The sequence below is a fragment of the Leptinotarsa decemlineata genome, unplaced genomic scaffold (genome assembly GCF_025532065.1).
Source record: "Leptinotarsa decemlineata unplaced genomic scaffold, Ldec_3_MD MMD2_tig00003335_RagTag_RagTag, whole genome shotgun sequence".
Taxonomy (NCBI): Eukaryota; Metazoa; Arthropoda; class Insecta; order Coleoptera; family Chrysomelidae; genus Leptinotarsa; species Leptinotarsa decemlineata.
The window spans coordinates 1,023,498-1,045,419 of record NW_027412587.1 but is presented as its reverse complement, the minus strand read 5'-3'; the positions used below and the strand labels follow the sequence as shown (position 1 = coordinate 1,045,419).

The 21,922-nt window shown below is 33.9% G+C and overlaps 2 protein-coding genes across 4 annotated transcripts in view; one reads left to right on the top strand and one right to left on the bottom strand.

The window, feature by feature from the left end:
* PsGEF (Protostome-specific GEF) overlaps positions 1–21,922 on the bottom strand; it is a 199,928-nt gene that overhangs the window by 83,749 nt on the left and 94,257 nt on the right. For all 3 annotated transcript variants that reach the window (XM_074177906.1, XM_074177905.1, XM_074177907.1), the window contains exons 7-9: positions 11,556–11,803; positions 8,407–8,700; positions 6,622–6,883 (exon numbers count right to left, since the gene is read on the bottom strand). In XM_074177906.1, the coding sequence (XP_074034007.1) occupies positions 6,622–6,883; positions 8,407–8,700; positions 11,556–11,803 (804 nt within the window). The remainder of the gene's footprint in view (positions 1–6,621; positions 6,884–8,406; positions 8,701–11,555; positions 11,804–21,922) is intronic.
* LOC141483358 (uncharacterized) lies at positions 18,109–19,791 on the top strand. The gene has a single exon (XM_074177904.1). The coding sequence runs from the start codon at positions 18,114–18,116 to the stop codon at positions 19,683–19,685; it is 1,572 nt and encodes a 523-aa protein (XP_074034005.1). The 5' UTR covers positions 18,109–18,113; the 3' UTR covers positions 19,686–19,791.

The window sequence follows — 21,922 nt, the reverse complement described above, 5'->3', positions numbered from 1 at the left end:
TGGTGTAGTAATTAATATTACTGGAGTTTTTTCCCAACACCAAATCGTTATTTTTAACACCTCGACACGTGTTTCGATCACCAAGTGATCATCTTCAAAGAGGAAGATTAAAACTAGAAACTAATGCGAGCTAACCCTATTTATGCTATATAGGTAACCCATATAGGTAAACCATCCAGACGTACCAACCATACAGGTACACCAACCTAAATTAATTTTACAATTTAGCCTTATCTATTATTTCACAATATATGTTTATATAAAACAATTTTCAGCTATATAAAAATTAATTTCACAATATTGCCCATCCAAATTTATTTTTGCAATGTGTCCTTATGTAGTAATCAGTAAACCCAACAACATTATTTTATTTTAACAAGCTATATAGTATGCTATATGGTATAGGTCCGTCATCGTTATTCATAATATTATTGTGTTTACTTATTTGTACACTCTCATAGGCATCTAGTTGCCTGTTGTTGTTAACTTGTCTAACTAATCTTAATGAACTGAAGTCTATGGAATGGTTTTGTTGCAAAATATGATGGGCGACTGCTGATTTTTCAGGTCTTCCATATTTGAAGTGTGCTATGTGTTACTTATATCTTACTTCAATAGATCTTTCTGTCTGTCCATAATATTTTGCATCGCAGTCCTCACATTCAATTTCGTAAATTCCAGACTTTTCCGAATTCTCGACTTTGTCTTTTGGACTTCCCAAAAGGCTCTGAAGTGTTTTAAAAATCACCTTCATACCTAGTTCCTTGAAAATCTCTCCAAAGTTACTCGTATATTGGTGGTATGGAACTGAGATGTATTTATCTTGGTTTTTGTCCCTTCTGAAAGTCGAGATTTCGTTCATTCTGAACATAAACTTCTTCTTCCTTATTATGTCATCTACTACTATATACTATTATACAGCGTGACTCAAGGTCGGTCGATAATAGGTTAGACGTTTCTGAAAAACGCAAAGCATGATTTTTCTGTAATTTTCACCTCTCACATTTCATTACCTGTTCTATCGATCTAGAATATTTTCAGCATTGCGGCGTTGCCACTTCTATCAAAAAGTCCTAGCAATTATATTTTTTTTATGGAACACCCCGTAAATTAATACATTTTTGGAATTGCTCTACTATTTTAATACTTTTTTGTTAATAATGTCCTATACCTATCTCTATCTTTTTTCGAGATGAAAAATAAATTGTGCTAAATATGGTCCAAAACATAGACTTAATTGAAATTAAGTACCTACATCAGTACTCTCAATTCATGAAAAGTTGATATTTTGATGATAGTTTGGACAAACTCTAAATATTAAAATAACACCAAGAAATCGACTCCATATCTCACAGGGCGTGCTAAAATTACTATTATTTCCATTATGCATAAAAGTAGTCGAAAGTTCATTTTTTCAATTGAAACCCCCTGTATATTACTCGATAAATTGAAAGATGGTGAAAAATGCTTCAAGCATTTTTCACCATCATACAATTTTTATTGTATAACGTTACTGCTGATAATAAAAAATTATAGGGTCCATGGGATTTGAACACACGATCTTTGGATTACAAGGCATATGTTACAACTACATACGCCAACTCACGTTATTTTAAGGAGGATTATTGGTTAGTCATGAAGGACTTTCTACAGTTGGACTGAATACTACTTCGTCATCGTCAGTAACTTCACAGGGATTTAATATTACCAATAGCACGAACTGCATGTGTGAACTTTTCTAAATGATTTTTTGGTAGGTGTTCTGATTGAAGTGTTTCTATCAAATAGATTTTCAACAAAAGTTGTACAAAAAATAATTTTTAAAGAATTTGATTCCTTGGTAGTTGTGGAAATATCAAGCTTATGACAGTTTGGTGACTTTTATAAGTAATTGATAAATGGTTATTGACGGTGTTTCAAAAAATCGCAAAAAATGAATGCAAATATTAATTATTCAAACTAAGTTCTTATGAAATTATTTATTATACACGGACAGTGTGATCAAACCATTGCCAGAACTTGTAGAAAATTCAACCAAATGTATCCTGAATTAACACCAATGAACGAGAGGAAGTTTGTAAGATTACAAAATAATTTCCCCAACTATGGCTCCATGTTAAAAGCGCCTTCAACATTACCAAAACCTGTTACTTCAAATGAGGACAATACTTTCAACGTTTTGGCATATTTTTATGCATATCCAGAAGCTTCTATTCGCAGTGCAGAAAAAGATTTAGGTGTATTACATGCTTCAGTACAACGAATTTTGAAAAATCACGAAATGCATCCGTATAAATTTACCAAATTTCAAGCTCTAAAAGCAGAAGACTTCGAACTTAGAATGCATTTTTGTAAATCCCTTTTGATTCACACACAGGAAGATTGGGAATTTTTGTCAAAAATAATTTGAAGCGACGAGTCAAAATTCACGAGGGATGGTATTTTCAATAGAAGGAATAAACATTTTTGGGCTGATCATAATCCTCATGTTACAAAAGAAATGGGTTTTCAACAAAAATTTGACCTTAATGTTTTCTGTATTCTGAAGAACAATAAAATTAGCTTTTTTATTTATGAAGACACACTGAATGCAGAGATATATCCCCAAATATTATGGACGACTGTAACCGATTTTCTTGAAAATTTGCCTTTAGAGGAATATAGGAATTCGTGGTTTCAACTGGACGGAGCGCCAGCTCATTCCACCCAGGATGTTTCCAGAAAACTTGACGAACTCTTCGACGATCGTTGGTTTAGGAGTTTAGGGCCGTGGTATTGGCCACCGAGATCACCCGATCTCACGCCACTTGACTTTTTTATGGGGTGTTTTAAAAGAAAGGGTATACAGTACACCAGTGCCAACCTAAGAAGAATTGCGACGGCGAATAGTGCGGAGTATTGAAGATCTGGATCCCCAGGAAATTGAAAAAGCAACCACAAGTCGCGTACAAAAAAATATTTTAAAGAGTTTGGAATGTAATGGACAACATTTTCAGCATTTATTGTGAAAATGTGATATTTTGTTTACAATTTTGTTATTTTGAATCATCCTATTCTGTTATTGTCTGTACTTTCACATGTTTCAGCCCACAAAATCTTACTTTCTACCTAGAAATGACTGATTTTTGGTACAGTTGTTCCCTGGAAATTTTGAGCCATGGTTAAGGAAATCATTTTGTAACCTTACACACTTCCTCTCGTTCATTGGTTTTAATTCAAGATACATTTGGTTGAATTTTATACACGTTCTGACAATGATTTGATCAGTTTGTTCATGTGTATAATAAATAATTTCATAAGAATAATCGATATTTGCATTCATTTAGGAAGATGATTCGAAACACCGTCAATAACTCTTTGTAAATTACTTATAAAAATAACCGAACTGCTATAAGCTTGATAATTCCACTGCTACCTAAATCCAAATTAAAAAAAAAATAATGTTTCTAGAAGAAGCGATTTTACTGAGAAAACTTGACGATTTAGGTATAGAGACATGATATGTCATCTTGAAGCATTTTTCACCATCTTTCAATTTACCGAGTAATATACAGGGTTTTTTTTTTGAAAAAATGAACTTTTTACTATTTTTATGCACAATGGAAATAATAGTAATTTTAGCACGCCCTGTGTGATATGGAGTCGATTTCTTGGTGTTATTTGAATATTTCGAGTGTGTCCAAACTATCATCAAAAAAACAATTTTCATGAATTGAAAGTACTGATATACTTAATTTCAATTAAGGCTATGTTTTGGACTATATTTAGCACAATTTATTTTTTATCTCGAAAACAAATAGAGATAGGTATAGGACATTATAACAAAGAAGTATTAAAATACCAGATCGATTCCAAAAATGTATTAATATAGGAGGTATTCCATTTAAAAAAGTAAAGTTGCTAGGACTTTTTGATGGAAGTGGCCACGCCGCAATGCTGAAAATATTTCAGATCGATAGAACAGGTGAGGAAATGTGAGAGGTGAAATTTTCAGAAAAATCATACTTTGCGTTTTCCAGAAACGTCTAACCTACCATCGACCGTGAGTCACGCTGTATAGCTTGTTAAAATAAAATAAAACAATGTTGTTGGGTTTACTGATTACTACATAAGGACACATTGCAAAAATGAATTTGGATAGGCAATATTGTGAAATTAATTTTTATATTGCTGAAAATTGTTTTATATAAACATATATTGTAAAATAATAGATAAGGCAAAATTGTAAAATTAATTCAGGTTGCTATACCTGTATGGTTGGTACGCCTGGATAGTTTACTTGAATGGGTTACCTATATAGCATAAATAGGGTTAGCTCGCATTAGTTTCTAGTTTTAATCTTCCTCTTTGAAGATGATCACTTGGTGATCGAAACACGTGTCGAGGTGTTAAAAATAACGATTTGGTGTCGGGAAAAAACTGCAGTAATATTCATTACTACACCAAAGGTTCCAAACAGTGCATCATAAGTACTTTCGTTTGTAACTAACGTTACTGCAGTTTCGTCCTATAAAGACATTCTCAAACTTATACATTAAAAATATAAGTTTGAGAATGTCCTTATAGGACGAAACTGCAGTAACGTTAGTAACAAATAGAAGTGGTGAAAAACATGGAACGTTTCAATTGTCTTTACTTTTTTTATTCATGATACGTTGAGATCTAAAGTTGAAGTTAAGGTTGAACATAATAAATTGTATATGCGTGTGAATTTATTGCAGAAAACGCCGAAAGATATTCTGAATAAATATATTGTACGTAGATAAATTTTGTTTGTGAGTAAATACAATTTATTTTCTTTATTCAAAAATAGTTGGATTTACTTGAAATTTTATATAGAACCATAATTTATCATCCTGAATAACGTATTTCAGTAACATTATGACATCATTAACAAAACGGGTACATTATCTGTGAACAAAATGGCCAACTTGTTTTTCAATATCAGAAAATTTCATTAAATTCATTTCTCATCAAGTAGAACTTGTTAATATATAAAAAAAACTAATACAAATTATGAAACAACGACAAAAAATAATTGGCGCTCCTGGGTGACTTGATTGATTCCAGTGGCACATTTGCTTTTTCAGCTGCAGGAAAACCCGCAAAAACCGGCAACATCACATCATCTGGAGAACTTAGCTCGAGAATCTCAAATTACAGAATTTTCAGTACATCACATCTCTTGAAACATCAATTCTGAGACACACTGTATAAAAGCATAGTAGGTGAACTATATGAACGCCATATAGAAGAAAATCATTTTTCTTAGAGGTGACAAGATAATTTTTGGATCAGTGTGAAAGCAGCCACGAGTTCTAGCCATGGATTTGTCGAAGCGTCGCGCGAGACCCCATTATCAGCGGCTCCCAAAATGAGTATCCATTTCGTGGCCAGCAATGACTTTACTCAATGACCGCAAAGAAAAATCCATAATTCCTTCACATCATACGTGAGTGGGGATTTTTTTCTTCGAATATATTCATTGAGGCATACAGAACAAAACCCCTAAGTTGAAATATTTTGTCGTGGGGATGTGTGTTTTTCATGGCATTTGGTATCATTTTGTATGGCACTAAGTTATTCAATCAGGCATAGTTTTTATCACTTCAAAGTGAAGGCAAACAAGATCCATGATGAGTTTCTTGAGCTCCGAATATTTTATATTGGCTTGTGGTCTGTAACTTTTCGAAACAAAGAAATTATATGTTGCCTCAGCACATGCATTGATCTCGATAATGAGAAACATTCAACTGAATCGTCTCTAACGATTTATCAACACTTAAAGTCCGATAGTAAAACTCAAAATAAACAAAAAATAATGATTTTAAAACATGTATTTATACACAAAATAAATAACATATTCAACAATAAAAAGAAAATAATAAATTATATTAGCAGTTACATAATAAATAAAAACAATTAAGTGAAAAACATAGGTAATAAATTACATAAACAAAAATAATGTTTAAAAACAAATGGAAACATACAAATGACATTACATTATGAATGATACACACTACATACTGGCATTGTTTCAAAAAATTGAATAATCTATAACAGCGTCACTAGAAAAAATTATGTAGCTGTCAAAGCCCTAGATTCTATAATAACCACATTCAAACAAGCTGTAGTCAAAATATTTTTGAAATGCATGAATTTCACATACCATCAAAAATCCTATCTCTGTTGATTTCACTATATTTTGAGACGATGTGAAAATATTCTTAGGCGACAACTACAGAGTGCGAGATTTTCGTAATAACAAAAGCAGAGACCATTGTCTACAAAGTCTCAATATGAAAAATAAACCCCGAGAAGAATAAAAATTCAGTTTTGATAATGTACATGTCAAGTTAAAATAACAATTTCGAAAAGTAATCGATGCGATAAAATTACAAAAGAAATGAATTTGGTTTAAACATAATAGCACCCACGAGTAGTGAGATAATATATACAGGAGCATAATTGTTGTTCATACTGTTTCCAGAAAATCGATGATTAGGAGCCTTTTGAAAATTATGGAAGTGTACAAGGAAGTCATTTGAAATCGATGAAAAATTCCGGAACCTGGTACCTTTCTTTCATCATTTAACCTCATACTATCACTCCACTACCCACCTCTGCGCTGAAGGTGACTTGAGGCAGATACAGTTTTCTTCTGTTGTAATCCACAGATGTCGTATTCGTTGAACAAACTGTCGAGGGCCTACGTTGCACTAAATTGGTACAAGATGTCAGGGAAGCCACAGGAAGGGCCGAACTACTACCTAACGTACCAGATGTCGCCAATGCTGTTGATAGTCGTTTCACGCTAGGTAAGGAACCATTTCTCGATGTGTTGCGTCTGAATATTTCTAGTGTTAATTGACTTCCGTATGATCTGAAAAAAAAAACAGGTTATATGTATCATTATGTAGTAATATCATTATCATAACATGATAAACCAGTGTATCACTGTCATACTCCAGAAAAACATTAGAAATATGTAGTAACAGACTCTAGTACATCTGTGAAATCTTTTCTGAAATGTGTGGTGAAGTAATTCGTGATGATGTTAAAGAACTTCAGATGTGTAGGAAAGGAGACAAGTAAGATAAATAAAAAGAGTTATATAAAACTTATTTCGGAGAGTCCAAGTGAATTCCTTAATTACGTTTTTTCTTCGAAGCGAAACAGCGAAAAAAAATAAACTACACAAATGAATTCGTACATATCAGGAGAGTCAGTTCAGAGAATGATGAAATAAAACGACAGAATGATGAAATCAAAACAATATTTCTAAGTACGAAAAGAGATCATGGAATTAGGATCGACCGATTGAAAGTTTCTATTATGGAACTGAAAAGATAACTCCCAACTTTGAGATAGAGTGATCAGAATTGAGATATAACATGAGATCAATGTTTCAATCCATGATTTGTGATAAAAGGACAATGGAAATACGTGTATAAACCTTATTTGATTGAGGATACCTATACAAATAACAAACGTGTACCGTGTTGGAAAGTATTATAGTGGAGGTGTTAGACCTATTCTACTTGAACTGTTGAATAATGAAATGAAAGGTGAGATTTGAAAAAGTTTCTCCAATTTGGATAAATACAGAAGTTTTTGGAGAAAAGACAGTTGTTGCTATTGAAACTTATGAAGTGAAAAACTGATCCACTGAGAGAAAATCAAAGATCAGAATTTTTGCATATCAGAGTTACACCCATTCGTTTCTCAAAACCTCCATGTGACTTTACTTAAAAGAAACAAACAACACGTCTCAAGCGTATTTCATTGAGCTAAGCTCATTGTAAGAGTTAGAAAAATGATATATTTTCAGTATTTAATTTTTTGAATTCGAAAAACTTCCATAAAAAATACAATTTAAATTGAAAAAGTTACCTAGGGGGCAAAATGAAGTAGTTAGAAACAATTACCATTTCGATAAAATTGGTGGACTGAATTTATGAAACGAGAAGTGGTTAATAATATAGTAGATTGCATCAAAAAAGCAGCCAAAAAATAAAGTTCAGATTATTCTTTATCGTGAGTAGATTTTCGAACTCACAGAAACAAATGAAACAATCACTTCTAAAAGGTTATTCCAAGGCTTACCAGGTTGATGCAACCATTTTTTCCATAGATTGATGTCCGGATAGTGAGAAGATTTGAAAGGGGGGGATATATTTCATATTCGACGGTAATTTGGTAATTTTGAATGATCGTGAATAATCTTTGGAAAGGCTATGGGCCAAACAAATTGAATTGAAACAAGAGTATAAACATGGAAAATACATGTGCTCGACATTCCAACTTTTTTACTGTTTCATAAACGATCTGAATGAACAATTTTGTTCAATGAAAAACATATTGTTCTAGATAACACATTTGTACCCAGTACGTTCGATAACTCACCTGATTAAATTCAGAATATCAATTTCTGGCATCATAACTACATTATGCTTATCCACGAAAATGATATAATCTCCTGGAAGGATGCCCGCTTTATCCGCAGGTAGGCCTTTCTCCACTCGTTCTATCCTGGGCGGATGTGTCCAAACCACTGAAAACCCAAACCCCGATTTTGGCGGCCTCGTGAGTCTCTTCGTACAAGTAAATGGCGTTCTTCCATTTCTGTTGCCGGTGGCTTTTCTCTGTGTTGCCGCGGAAGATGCATCAGGGCCTTCTGTAGGATCTAACTCCAAGTACCTGGAAACAGAAAAAGTTACTTCATTGTCATAGTTTATTTTGAAACCATCAAATTGGATACTTTCAATCTTGATAAAGCAAGTAGCCACAGCAGATCTTCAAAGATTATATTGTGATCTAAGCAAAAGAGGTATGGAAACAAATTTTATAGGACTGCTATTTAATTGAAGAGTGCTGTTTCAAGTGTGAATTTAGTGTTTCTCTACTTCAAAACTCAGCATAGTTTCAAAGCCATTTGTAAAAAACTAAATATATGGAAATAATGTTTTGTTCTGAAAATGAATATTATTGTTTCGGATGGCTTGTGAATTGAAAATGCCATCACAGATTGTAAGGGGTATATTTATAGGACATATCAGTTTTTGGCAAAGAGAAAATTTGACTTTTTACTTTTTCATCTTCATACAAAAAAGTGAGAACTTTCGAAGGAAAGTGGAAAGCAAATAATTTCAAAAAAAACTCTCCATGAAAATGAGTACATCATGCACTAAATTTACATCCAGATACAAACTGGGAGAAATGTTCTATTTTGAAATTAATTACTTTCTTCTATCATTCGCAAGTTCTCCACATTGTATAAATGGAGACAGACGTAGAAATCTAAAACGCTTCTTTCCAAGTACTATCACAGAGTTAGTGGATTTATATAAATCTATCAAACTTCAAATTTGCAGATGTAAAATGTCTGTTTTTGTTGTTCATATGCAGGGTTGGTTGTGAAACAATTTCTGCATAGTTCATTAGACAGTCAATTTTCTGGATGTAATGACTGAATGAGTATCGTGTTGAATGTTACTTTTACTTCTGAGGCTTAACAAATGTTACTTATAGATAATGCTAACACAAGTCTACTGTTTTGAAATCAAAATTATCCTTGAGTCCAAATAGTCCCAAACCAGATATTGAATATTGAAATGAACACAATCAAATATGAGATTATATACACGTTTACTACTTAATCTGATTACTTGAGGTTTGGTACGCTCCCTTTTGTCATTCAAAAGTTACTGGAGAGTGATGCTATTGTTTCTTGATAGAACCAACGACAACCATCATATTAAATTCCGATTTTGTTTGTAATTCCAGTTGCACAAGAAGTATCTAAACAAAAGCAAGAATTCAGGCTCCTCATGGAAATACAATATTTGAATCGATAAAGGTATAAAAACAAGAAATGAACATTTTATAGATTCAGAGAAAAACAAAAAAAAACATCAACCTTGGTGTTCTTCAGAGATAACCGTCCAAGTAGTAGAACAGTGCAGTTGTTGAATTTATTCAGAAAATGAACTGAAACTTTTCTTACATTTTCAAATATTTTAGATTATCAACTTTTGTATATATTTCTTCAATCTTGTTTATTCAATAATGAAGACCTTAATTTTTTTACCGAAGGTTGCGCTGGTCAGGACCTATCCTTCGAAGCCCCGATACGACACGCCACCATTATCAACTAAAGACCATTTCAAACGTCGTGGGGTAAGTGATCATTAGGTCTGAGAATCATGTGCCCTGAGCAAGTGCAATGAGCAGCCTTTTGCTTGACTAAGCAGCATTTGTTCGACTAAGATTTCTGCCTTAGCATGATCTTGAGATTCGATGGAGCATAATTCCACCAAGGACTCCAATAATCGAAACCTTGACAGCATGATCTGGATAGAGTCTGAGGAGCTCGAAGAGACACTCTCGATATCTTCTCCTCTTTCCGGATGACAATTGTCTCTTCAGGAGCTGAAAACTCTACGAAAAATATTGTCTTGTTCTGGTGGCCAAGAAGGACATCAGACTTATCAGCTTGTATAAGCCTGAGGGTGTGGAACAAAAATTCCCTTTCGGCACTTCTCATTCCCCACAACGGATTCAATATCCCCCGAAGTGTAGGGCAACACTAATGTATCGTCAATACCGTAAAAGTGACGAAAAACGAAACTAAAAAAATACTCGAATCTATTTTCAATGTCTAAAATAATCTTTGGACATAAGTGACTCATTTAACTGTTGAGATATTATTTATAGGTTAATTTCTGCGTGGTTATTTTGCTTAGTGAATTGAAGCTCGCTTTTCTTTATGACTGAAGGTTCACATGTGTGAACCACATGTGTGTGGCTCCTTTAGAACTCCATACGAATCAGTGTTCTTCCCTTGAAGGATCTCGGATCTAGCCGTGATCCGGTACTCTCGATTTTTAGTGTTTTTTGCTGTGTTCTTCTCATGCTCGCCGATTAGAACATTTTTTAATATCACCAAATCATTCACAAAGCATCCAGAATCACCTTCTATGTCTGGCCGTTTACTTTTCTTGATGTTTTGTTCATGGTGAACTCTAAAAATCTAATATTGTACTTGGATCCAATTCTTCTGATACCCTCTGACAATCTGGGCATTAACATTGCCATCGCTCTTATTGTCCTAGCTGAAAGCTGCACAATTGAGCATATTTTCTCTATCTAGCGCCAATCTGGATAGTGGGTTTTTTCCGTCGGTCACTCAATTCAATGGTGACCATTTTCCCGACTAGACTTTTATTGGTGTGGCAAAGTATGGTAACCATTTTGCTTTCCATAGATTGATGTACTCATAACTAAGGTACAACTAAATATGGAAACAGAAAGTCGTTTCATTACGGAAGCAAGCAAGCAGTGTGAGAATTCTGAATTTTGACTATGACAATATCCCAATGAGTTTTGCCTGTTTTGGGGGTCGGTATGAAATCGAAGTCATCAGCGAGAAGTTACATACAGTTCATGAGTAAATATTAGTGTTTCATTTGGACAGGTAGTAACTGAAAATATTTATGACCTATTAATGACTGCTCGAAAGATCAACATTCAAAATTTATGCAAAATAGACTCACCTCAAAAACAAATTTTCGTCTGCGTACTTCTGTTGCTCATTCAAAGCTGTCCTGCAAGTCGATTTCCTCAAATCACTCTCCAAGTCCTCCAAACTTATCAGTTCGTCAACGCTAGAGTGACTTTCGCACATTTTCGTTTCTTTTTGGCAGTTTTCGTCAAGACTGCAGGATAGTAAGTCCAATGTTATCGGCACGTTCGCTGTACGACCGGTAGATTGAGGTAGGAGTTTAAATGATCCACTGATCCCCTGAAAAAGAAATATTCAGTATTAGTTTCAGTTTCCTATGGAATGTACTTCTTATGAAACATAATCGTGTTGCAAAATGGAAGCCGGAGGTAGCACTGGTCTTTCAAATTTCAAGTAGTTGGCATCTTGAAGAGTACGAGAAATTCTGTGTATTACTGAAAATTGAAAACACTTTCCTCTCACCAGAGAAAGCACGTTTTGATAATCAATTTAGCATCGTCGAAGTGTACTCATATATACTCCTGAAGGTGCTACCCGCTTGAAATATTGAGTTGAATTTATTAATAAGAACGACGGTGAATAATCTTGAGAAATAGATTTGACCGGTATGTAATAGAATTTGTTCACTCAACTTGATATAGAAATAAATCATCTGTAAGATTTTTCAAACTCATTTGAAGATTGAAAGGACTTTTCATCTACTTTCATGGGTAATGGAATTTTTCAGTTTTTCAATTTTGGATATCGTTCGAATTTTAAAGTATATCATATTTTTGAAGATTTTTGTGGAGGAGTCAATGTTTTCTACTGTTTTTTGCTTACTGAGAAGTTTCCTCTGAAACGTTGTTGCGAATATAAACCACTGAAGACCCCAGTTAGTTCAGTTGTTGTGTTCACAAATTTTGCTTACAAATTGAATAATCTATAGAAAAAAAAATTTCAATATCACAATTTGCTATTTCCATACGTTAGTTAATATCCAAAAGATTTGTGGTACGTTTCAATGAAGCAGATATCTTTTCATTCTATAGTCATCCTCGAAGGAGTACTGCAAGACAAGGTCGATTAGGATTTTCAAAGCCATATGACATTCACATAGCGCAAGGTTGTGTGACATCATTCAAGGTCACGGTGGAATGGTGTTCAGAACCGTCATTAGCACTCTACCCAGTCTACGAAAACAGTACTCTTTACATATAATTCATTAGCTTATGTAGTCTGATGAACATACTTGTTGCAGTCCTCGTAGGTCATAACATCCGTACTCTTATTTTTCATAATTCTGTTTGTCTTTTTTGCCTTTTTGAAGTGTACAGGCAGATTTGTAGTCTATATTCTGTTCAGTTTTTTTTTCATCTAACCCATCAGTGAATCTTGAGCTATAAGGAATGTGACAATATACTTCGAAAAGTCTTTTGGAAATTTCGAGCATCTACGAAGACACTCTTTATTCTTATGTTTCCTAATTAACTTGCTTGCGGGATACCCACCGTTTTCAGGTCGGTCTTTAGTACCACTACAATTAGTGGCAAGTAGTGATGCATGTTTTCTCCAGATAATTTGAATACGTTCCACATATGCCATTATATATTTGAATATGTCAGAGTGGATAGTAATGGGAATTTCTCATCTAGTGAGCTGGCAGGCATTGAACTAATAATTTTATATACAATTGATATATTTCTCTATACATAAATGATGAATAAATCATTTAATGGATAAAAAACCATTTTGGATTTCATCTGGTTCTACTGCGTATTTGTATATTATTTTTAATGTGTTATTGGTACACATTATTTGCTATCCTCTTTTAGTCACTTGATGAACATGCATGTTTTTTATGATTATCAAAGTTATTATTTTCTCCCCAAAGTTTGTACCGGTCGGACCCTTTCTCCTGAACTCACAATTCTACGGAAGGCGTACCAGCATTGGTATTCATAACCATCTGCCACCTTGTGTGGTGGGTGATCCTTGGGTCCAAGAATAATGTGCCCTAATTAGACGCAATAATCCAAGATTGATAGCTTTCTGCAAATATCTAATCCAGACAGAGTGGTCTGGATAGAGTCTGCGGAGTTCGAAGGGAAAATCTCGGTATTTCATCCATTTTCCTCACCTTTTCGGACGATATTCGTTTCACCTAGTGCTGAAAATGACAAATACACGGTGGGACACCCCATACGACACAGCCCCTGTAAACTAAACCATTAAGTTTTTCAGGAATTTGCCAGTTTCATATATAAGTATTTTGATTGAGGCTGCAGAAGAAAAGCATTTTGGAGTGTACAGGGTGGCTCAACAAATGTGACATATCAAAGTTGTGTTCTTTCGAATGGAACGCCCTATATTTCATTTTCTAAAAAATCTGTGTAATTGATGACTTGTTTATTTTGGGGAAATTCATGATCACTTTCGATAAAATCAAGTATGGAACTAACTAATTTTGTACTAAAAACAAGTATAAAACTTAACTAGTTTTTTACTAAAACCTACTTAGTTTTATACTTGATAATGGGATAAATCTCGAAACCGGTCGTAAAAATAAAATAACTGGTGGAAATTAGACGAAAGTGTTTTCATTCATGCCATTCTTAGTAAAAAATAATATGATTTCATATGAGGTACTATCTGCCTAACTATAACCGTTATCGAGTTATTTATTTTTTATGACAATGCTAGGTACAATTGGAAACTAAATGACATCGAAATGAACAGAAATCATCCCTTCGAATTCTGACTAAGCATGAAATATATTTTTGATTATTGATTTCGATAAAACCCGTTTCTCAATATTATATAGAATGTTCAATAATCATTGTCTCTTTTTATAATTTTGGAAACAGACAACTTTGTTATTTCAAATAGAACACCCTGTAATTTTTGTTCTGAACAATACAAAATTCAATAATCGTTCATTCGATTTTGGGGTTCTCTATACCTAACCTAAATAGTTTTTCAGAAATTGGCTTTTTCAAATAGTAGTTCTCTTTTAAATGCATTCTTTGAATCAAGATAGCTTTGAAACAACATTTATTATTCATCTTGTTGAAAGAATTCTCATCGACAGTTACTGTGTTTTACGTTATTCAAAAACATTCACTGAAAAAGAAAACGTATCACATTCAAGAGCGGATACATATGATTTCAGCGATTGGTGAGTGTTTAGAGAATTGCGTTTTGGCATTGAGGGTGTATGTTCGAAAATATCCAGACCGGGTGTCCCACTCTGAATGTTTCTAATCTGATGGCAGACAAAGTTTATTTTCTTGTATCGACCTAAGAATGGGGAATGAAAAGTTCCAATAAATTCAACATTTTTCAGTCTCCACCATATGTGGTAATGAAACACTTTTAATCCCACGTTATGTTGATGATTTTAGGCTTAGACGGAATATGCTGGACATGCCGACAGCAAGTTCGTTAGTATCTCGGGCACCTCGCGGTAGGCTCTATACCTGGTGTCAGCATCCTCTATACCCATCATACGCCTACGGTAGACTAAGAGTTAAAGACACCATTCGGACAGGCCACGATGTACCCCTGATTTTCCGAGTTCAGCCCACTCAGCCCCAGGAAAGCAAAGATGCTTTAATGAGCTGAGGTCTTCAATATTGTTGAAGAAGACCCCATGCATAGGCTCATCCTTGTGTAATTGCTGAACGGATTTTAACTCGTTGATAGAGTTGTTGAACAAAGTCATCAGTCGCTCGTGCACCTGTTTTAGAAAAATCAGTACAATTACTGGTCTCTCATGGTCGTGGACCTTATTATTATAATTATTACCTGATTTCGAATGAGTGTTGAAGAAAAAACATTTTTGAATTGAGGAAAGTTGGGTTATATCGACTCAATGTGACGTCAGGTATGTGAGTTTATTGGAAAACTCCGAACAAAGATATAGGGGTACAAAATAATAGCGGTGCAAAATAATAAAATTGTGATACTTTGTGATGCAAGAATACATTTTTGCACTTACTATATAGTATGTATCACACGTTTTTTTTTTTTCATTTCTTGAATTGTAGGTTTCACAATAAAATTGATATGTTGATAATGATGACTCAACACAGCATAATTAAAAAGGCATCAAATGACATAATGCCACTCACAAAGTCTAAATATGTGACTTCTGTCAGAACAATTACTCATCTGCCAACAAAAATACTCAATTTTAAAAGGTTTTGGCATTTGAATTATGTAACTTATTAATCAGAAAGAGGTAAATTTATATGTTTCAGAAGTTTATTGAAACTTCCCAAAAATTTCAATTATTCCTTAATTTGCATGAGGTTTCTCTGGTGATTTATAATTTAATTGAAAACTTCAATTAAATTATTCGCTTCACCTAGCTTAGACAAATGAATGTCATGAAGATTAAGTTTATTAGCCGGATTCAGAACTTACACAAATTGAGAAATTCCATTAAAAAAAATCGATTCCTAACCTTTTTCATGGATTTCTCAATAATACTAAATCGATTTGCTGGTGACACCAACAACTTCATAATTCTTTGAGAAAATCTTTTTTAAATTGACTCCTATCACACATCATGATTAAAGATTTTTTGAATCTTATTATCGGAATTATAAAGAAAATGGTAAGAGTTCTTTTTATGAGACAAAATTTACACTCTTTCATATGTGTTTTCAATTGTTCTCTAGAGATGTTATCTCTTAAAAAAAATATATAATAGCATAATGATTAATACTAAATAATAAAATTGATTAATTTTTCAGATCCTTTCCCAATATTTGAGAAATTCAGAACCAAAACGCTGAAGAATGAATGAAACAATGAAACAGTTTTTGGATTCTTTCATATAAATTTGTACTACGTGAAACCAGTTTCAAAATGTAATATCAGATATAGGTTAGGTTAGGTCGAAAGTGAGTGGGCTTATTCGTCCCTCTACCGCAACCCGCAAGGGTTTATTGTGACTCACACCTATTGAAACTCGACAAATAAACCCAACTTCTTGACGAAGCCGATCAGTTTATATGGTGAGTAATTTTCCAGGTCAGATGGTAGAAGTGTGGTTCTACCAAATTCTGACAACCTTTTGCATTCCGCGGCAGGGCAGGCACAAAGTATATGCTCCACTGTTTCATCTTTTTCCAAAAAGAGGCGACACACACTGTCTTCCGACAGTCCGAGTCTCTGCATATGCCTGTTAGACACCGTAGTTCATCCCTACTGTAGTCCAATAACTGTTTGGTTGCAAGGATGAATGAACGCCTTGGAGTGAGCTAATCCTGGAAGATTTTGCCAGAAGTTTTCAAATCTTCTTGCCATCCAGGTGTTCAATGCTTGTTTGGCAAAACGTAAAGCAATGCCAATAACAGGTTCTGGTCCGATAAAGCTACTTGCAGCACCCTCCTTTGCAAGGAAGTTGGCTGCCTTGACAATTTGTTAAGTCTTCCTATTGAGGAGAGTCGTTTTTGGCAATTTGCTACCGACTTAGACGTTGCTCGGTAGGAGCCAAGAGCTTCCACGCCGCTTCACTGTCCGAGAAAATTTTTATTGACTTGTGTGTGAGGTTGGATTCTACCAATCCCTCCGCAAACAATTTAATAGAATATATTTCCGCTTGAAATACAGTCGCATAGGTCCCTAGGCAGGTTGATATATCTGTCCTGGGTCTGCAACTAAAAACACCTGCACCAGAGCCCAAAGGTATTTTTGATCCATCTGTGAACCAATAACTATCTGCTCTTGAAATTTCCTTCTCCTGGAGGATCCAAAAATGCACCCAACCACTTAATTTGTACTATGTGAAACCAGTTTCAAAATGTAATATCAGATGTAAAACTGGTTAATCACTAATGCGTTATATAGACAAATTATAAAAATTCGAACAAATTTTTCTAGAATATCAAAAAAGTAAACCGAATTCCTCCAACCAAATTCAAACAGGTAGGTCATCTGTAATGATAGATTTACTCTTCATGTTTATGAACATTTTAACGAAAGACTACTGTTTTTATCTAGATGATTAATAATAATAATTATTACAATGATGATAATGATAATAAGCCTTAATTTTTTATAAAAATATAGTTTCAATTTTGAAAGATCAAGATCTTCAGATGATGTGGTGCTGCAGGTTTTTCCGGGTTTTCCTGCAGCTGAAAAAGCAAATGCGCCACTGGAATCAATGAAGTCGCCCCGGAGCGCCAATTAATTTTTATTGTTGTATTTATTTTATTTTTATCGTTGTTTTAACACATTGTAATATAATTTTTTCAGTGAAAAAAAAAAATTTGAAAAATATATTTATAAATTGATAGATGACAATTATGGGAAACCCCGAGTATTAGGTGATCAATGTACTCTGTACAGACTATATCAACCTCTGTTATTATCATTGAGCGAATAATAGCATGATAGCATAATAGCGAATAATAGCATATCAACAATAATTTAAGATTCAGAAAAATCATTTCACACAGTTAATCACAGTAAGTACATTTAAAGATAGGTCAATCTTTGCCTTTTTTAGATACAAGATACAAATCGGTAAACACAGCCTCAACCAAAATATAACGCCTTTATGGAAAGAAACGCTAAACTGTCAATAACATATACGATGACATTGTATTTCACTGTCAAATTTTATGTGACGTATATCACATTGTCTTATGAAATGGCCCAAGCTATCAGGCAGACTCCCTCCATCATACTCTATTTTGAAGATATCCTTCCAAAAACTGGCTGGGGTTTATATTACAAATTCATGTTGGGAATGGCTTGTGCCAGTTGCTTCACGAATGCTATCGCTTCCCTCAGTTTGCCATTATCGATTCCAATGTCAACCTGCGAGAATAGCCAGATGATAAGTGACGAAATTATGTATGGAATCCATACCAGTTTCACCGTTGGTAGAAGTGTCGGAGGATTCTTAATGAACTGTTCTTGTGATATTTACGGTCGAAAACGTTTGATGACATATTCATTGCTGACGATCTTCCTCACAACATTCATGTCAGCTTTCGCGTATAACTACTACATGATCATTTGCGCTGCTTTGTTTTTGGGAAGTGGATTGGAATGCAATTTAGCCGTCGTGAAGATACATTTAGCAGAGATTTTACCAAAGAGAAAAAGAGGCTTTTACTTGTGTTTTTGTGATATATCCTGGACTTTAGGGTACTTAGGTGTATCGGTATTTGCAGTTCTCATGAGAAATCCTGCTTATGTAGAGCATAGAGCTGTTGATATGCGAGTTTCGACATGGAGGATGATTCTCGCTTTATCTGGTGGTTTCAGTCTTTTGCTGGCATGCTCGTCAGCTCTCTTAGAGGAGAGTCCCAGGTATTTCATCCACGCAAACAAAGGCTACCTCTCTGTTCTAACACTCAAGCAATTTTTCGCAATAAATAAATCCAGTTATGGGAACTCCTTTGATATTAAAGAGTCTGATATAAGGAATCTAGTTCAAGATTATGGTTTGTCTATTCATCATGTTGAGGGGCGAATTGACTTAGCTGAAAATTCATTGAATATTATTGGCAAATCTGTGAAGTTGATACTGTCTGAACCATTTCGTAGAGCAACCTTGCTTCTCCTAACAATCAAAACGCCTCTTCTGATTTTCAGTATATTGAATATAAACATCCTTTTGGCAAAAATGTTTATCGAAAGTTCTGCGGAGAATGGCCTTGATATCATCCATTTAGATCCTGTTGGTAATTCAACCATGTGCTCTAGTTTTGAAGACAATAAAATTTTGTATTTTCATTTTCTCGTTTTGGCTGTAAATATTCTTTTGGGGCAAATTATAATGATGTGGTCCCTTGATTATTTGGGAAGAACACCATCTTTGATTTTTAGCCTGTCACTTACTGGCATCTCCTTCACAGTTCTGTTTTATGTGAAAAATAATATGACTAAAATAATCGTTTCTTCGGTTCTTATTTTATCTATCAGTGCGGCCCTGACTACAACTAACGTTATGAACATTGAACTATATCCTACCTGTGTTAGGGGGACTTCACAAGGATTAATACAATTTTTTGGAATATTTTTGTCAATTTTTGCAATGAGATATTATTACCTAGTTTCAAATTGGTTTTTTTTGATTGGTGGGTATATATGTCTCTGTATTTCATTCTTCTCGTATTTTCTACACGATATGAAAAGACACCCTATGGTGGAATAATAATTGATAGACGACCATGTATAACTGCATATGTATTAAATTTTTTTGAAAATGTAATAATCTTGGCAGACAATGTATTATTTTCCTAATATAAAGTAATGACGTTTTCGTTAGTTTATTTTTTCTTGATTAACTTGGTGATAGTGAATCAAGGAACAACACTATAGTCTTGACAACTGACAACGGTCTCCGATGATAACACTCGAATAAGGACAGTTGAGTCCAATAATGCAGCAAGGCAACTTGAAAGCTGCAGAGAAAGACATAAGATGAAGTTGTGGTTTCACAACTTTGAGGAACCTGACTCATCTTTGATATTCGAAGATTGAGTTTTCTCTCGATCTCATAGATGACATCTTTGTGAGGGATGATGTCGCTTCTACTCATGCGAATAAGAGTCTTGTTTTTCCGCAGCTTTTTTGCGGCACCGCAATTCGTTCCAATCAGATTCTATGGTAGTTGAACGAAGAATATTTTTATCGAACACTCAACTTTGAGTTTTTTTGACGATTTTGATTGAATTGCAGCTGTATGGATGTTTTTCACGAAGTATCATTGTGGCAGAAGCAGATGTATGACTTTTGCGGTGATATAAAATCGTCGTTTTTTGCAAGGGTTGAGGGAATCATTTTTCAAAACTATTCCAGAAGATGCTGATTGGAAAATGAAGAAAAGTATTGTCATATACTTCAAAAACAAAAGCAACAAAATTAATGTTATGTGATAGTTTAGTTTTGTCTACCCTGAATTTTGCTGATTCAGTGTACGGTCCCTGCTTAACGAAGGCATATGAGCAAAAAATCCAAAAGATTCAGAATTCATGTTTACGTCTCATTCATGAGGTTCGAAGGCGAGAAAGTATTTCCAATGAATTGATTGGAACGGGTTGGTTAAATATGGTATTGCGTAGGCGGTTGCATGCAGCGTGCTTATTTCACAGAATAATCATAACGAAGATTCCGATATACTTATATGAAAAAAATTCATTTCGAACCGATGATCATACAATCAATATTCGATTTAAAAGTATTTTAACATCACCAATTCACCATCATGAATTCTTAAAACGGTTCTTCAGTTATCAAATTGGCTACGTGTACAACGGTATTCCAAACGAAATTAAAAAAATGAATGTGATTAGTTTTAAGTACTACTATAAGAATGTTTTGTGGAAGCAATAAACCAAATAATACATTTCAAATCCCTAAGTTGTTGAAAGTCCCTATTATTGTTTTTTTTTTCAAATTCTGTATTATAGGCATATTCCATAATGTTAAGCTTGTGTGAGGTTAAGTGGTAGAACAAATTAGTAATTTTGAATTATTGATTTGAACTTCGCCTTTGACGTCAGCCCTAGGATCATTATTGTTCCAAATGTAAAAAAATCTATATGTATTTGTATCTATATCTATATGAATAAATACATATTATTATTATTATTATATTACGTTATGTGGTGTTCCTTCAAATAATATTATGAATATTTGAAGTAGAGACTGAATGAGATAAAAAAATCAACGGAAAGATCTAGTAAAAAAAGAGATATGGATTTTAAAAAACAGTTATTTTCTCGATGTAATCGATTTAGACTCGAAAAGAAATTTTTTGGAAAAAAATTATACGATAATTATTTTGCCCTTTTAACTGAACAGTGAATTTGTGAAGCGTTTCTCAACTTTTTGTAACACAAAAAGATTTTTCAAGTTTGAAACAAATCAAGGACTAGATTGTCCTGGACGAGATGAAAAATCTTATTTACAGTTTCTGCAAGAAAAATTCAAAACGAAATATTTTCCCCGCATTGGCAGTGTTTTGCTTTTTTAGTTCATATAAAAAACCGAATGAGTCTTTTTTTCGAAAAATAGAACTATTATAACCGTTTTTGTAATGGCAAATGAAAACACTCAGTTCATTCAACGTTACTTTTTTCTAAGCTCTCATTATTAAATTATATAGGGTGTTTCCTAACTATGGTATAAAACATCAAAGAGTGATTCGTTAGGTTTTAAGCGAAAAAAGTTCTCATGAACATATGTTGCTTCGTTTCTGAGACACAGGGCGTTGAAGTTAAAAAAAAAATAGTATTTTTAAAATATCATATATATCCTTAAGCTTGTCGCATACTTGTCCGGCACAGTACAGCACGGCCCGTGACGTCAAAATACGTATAGGATTGGAACAATGAAAATTAATGGACAATCGCCCACTAGTCTGGCACGGCACAGATCACAGAGCGT

Coding starts and splice junctions, on each gene's coding strand:
- LOC141483358 (XM_074177904.1), top strand. CDS start 18,114: ATGACATTGTATTTCACTGTCAAATTTTATGTGACGTATATCACATTG.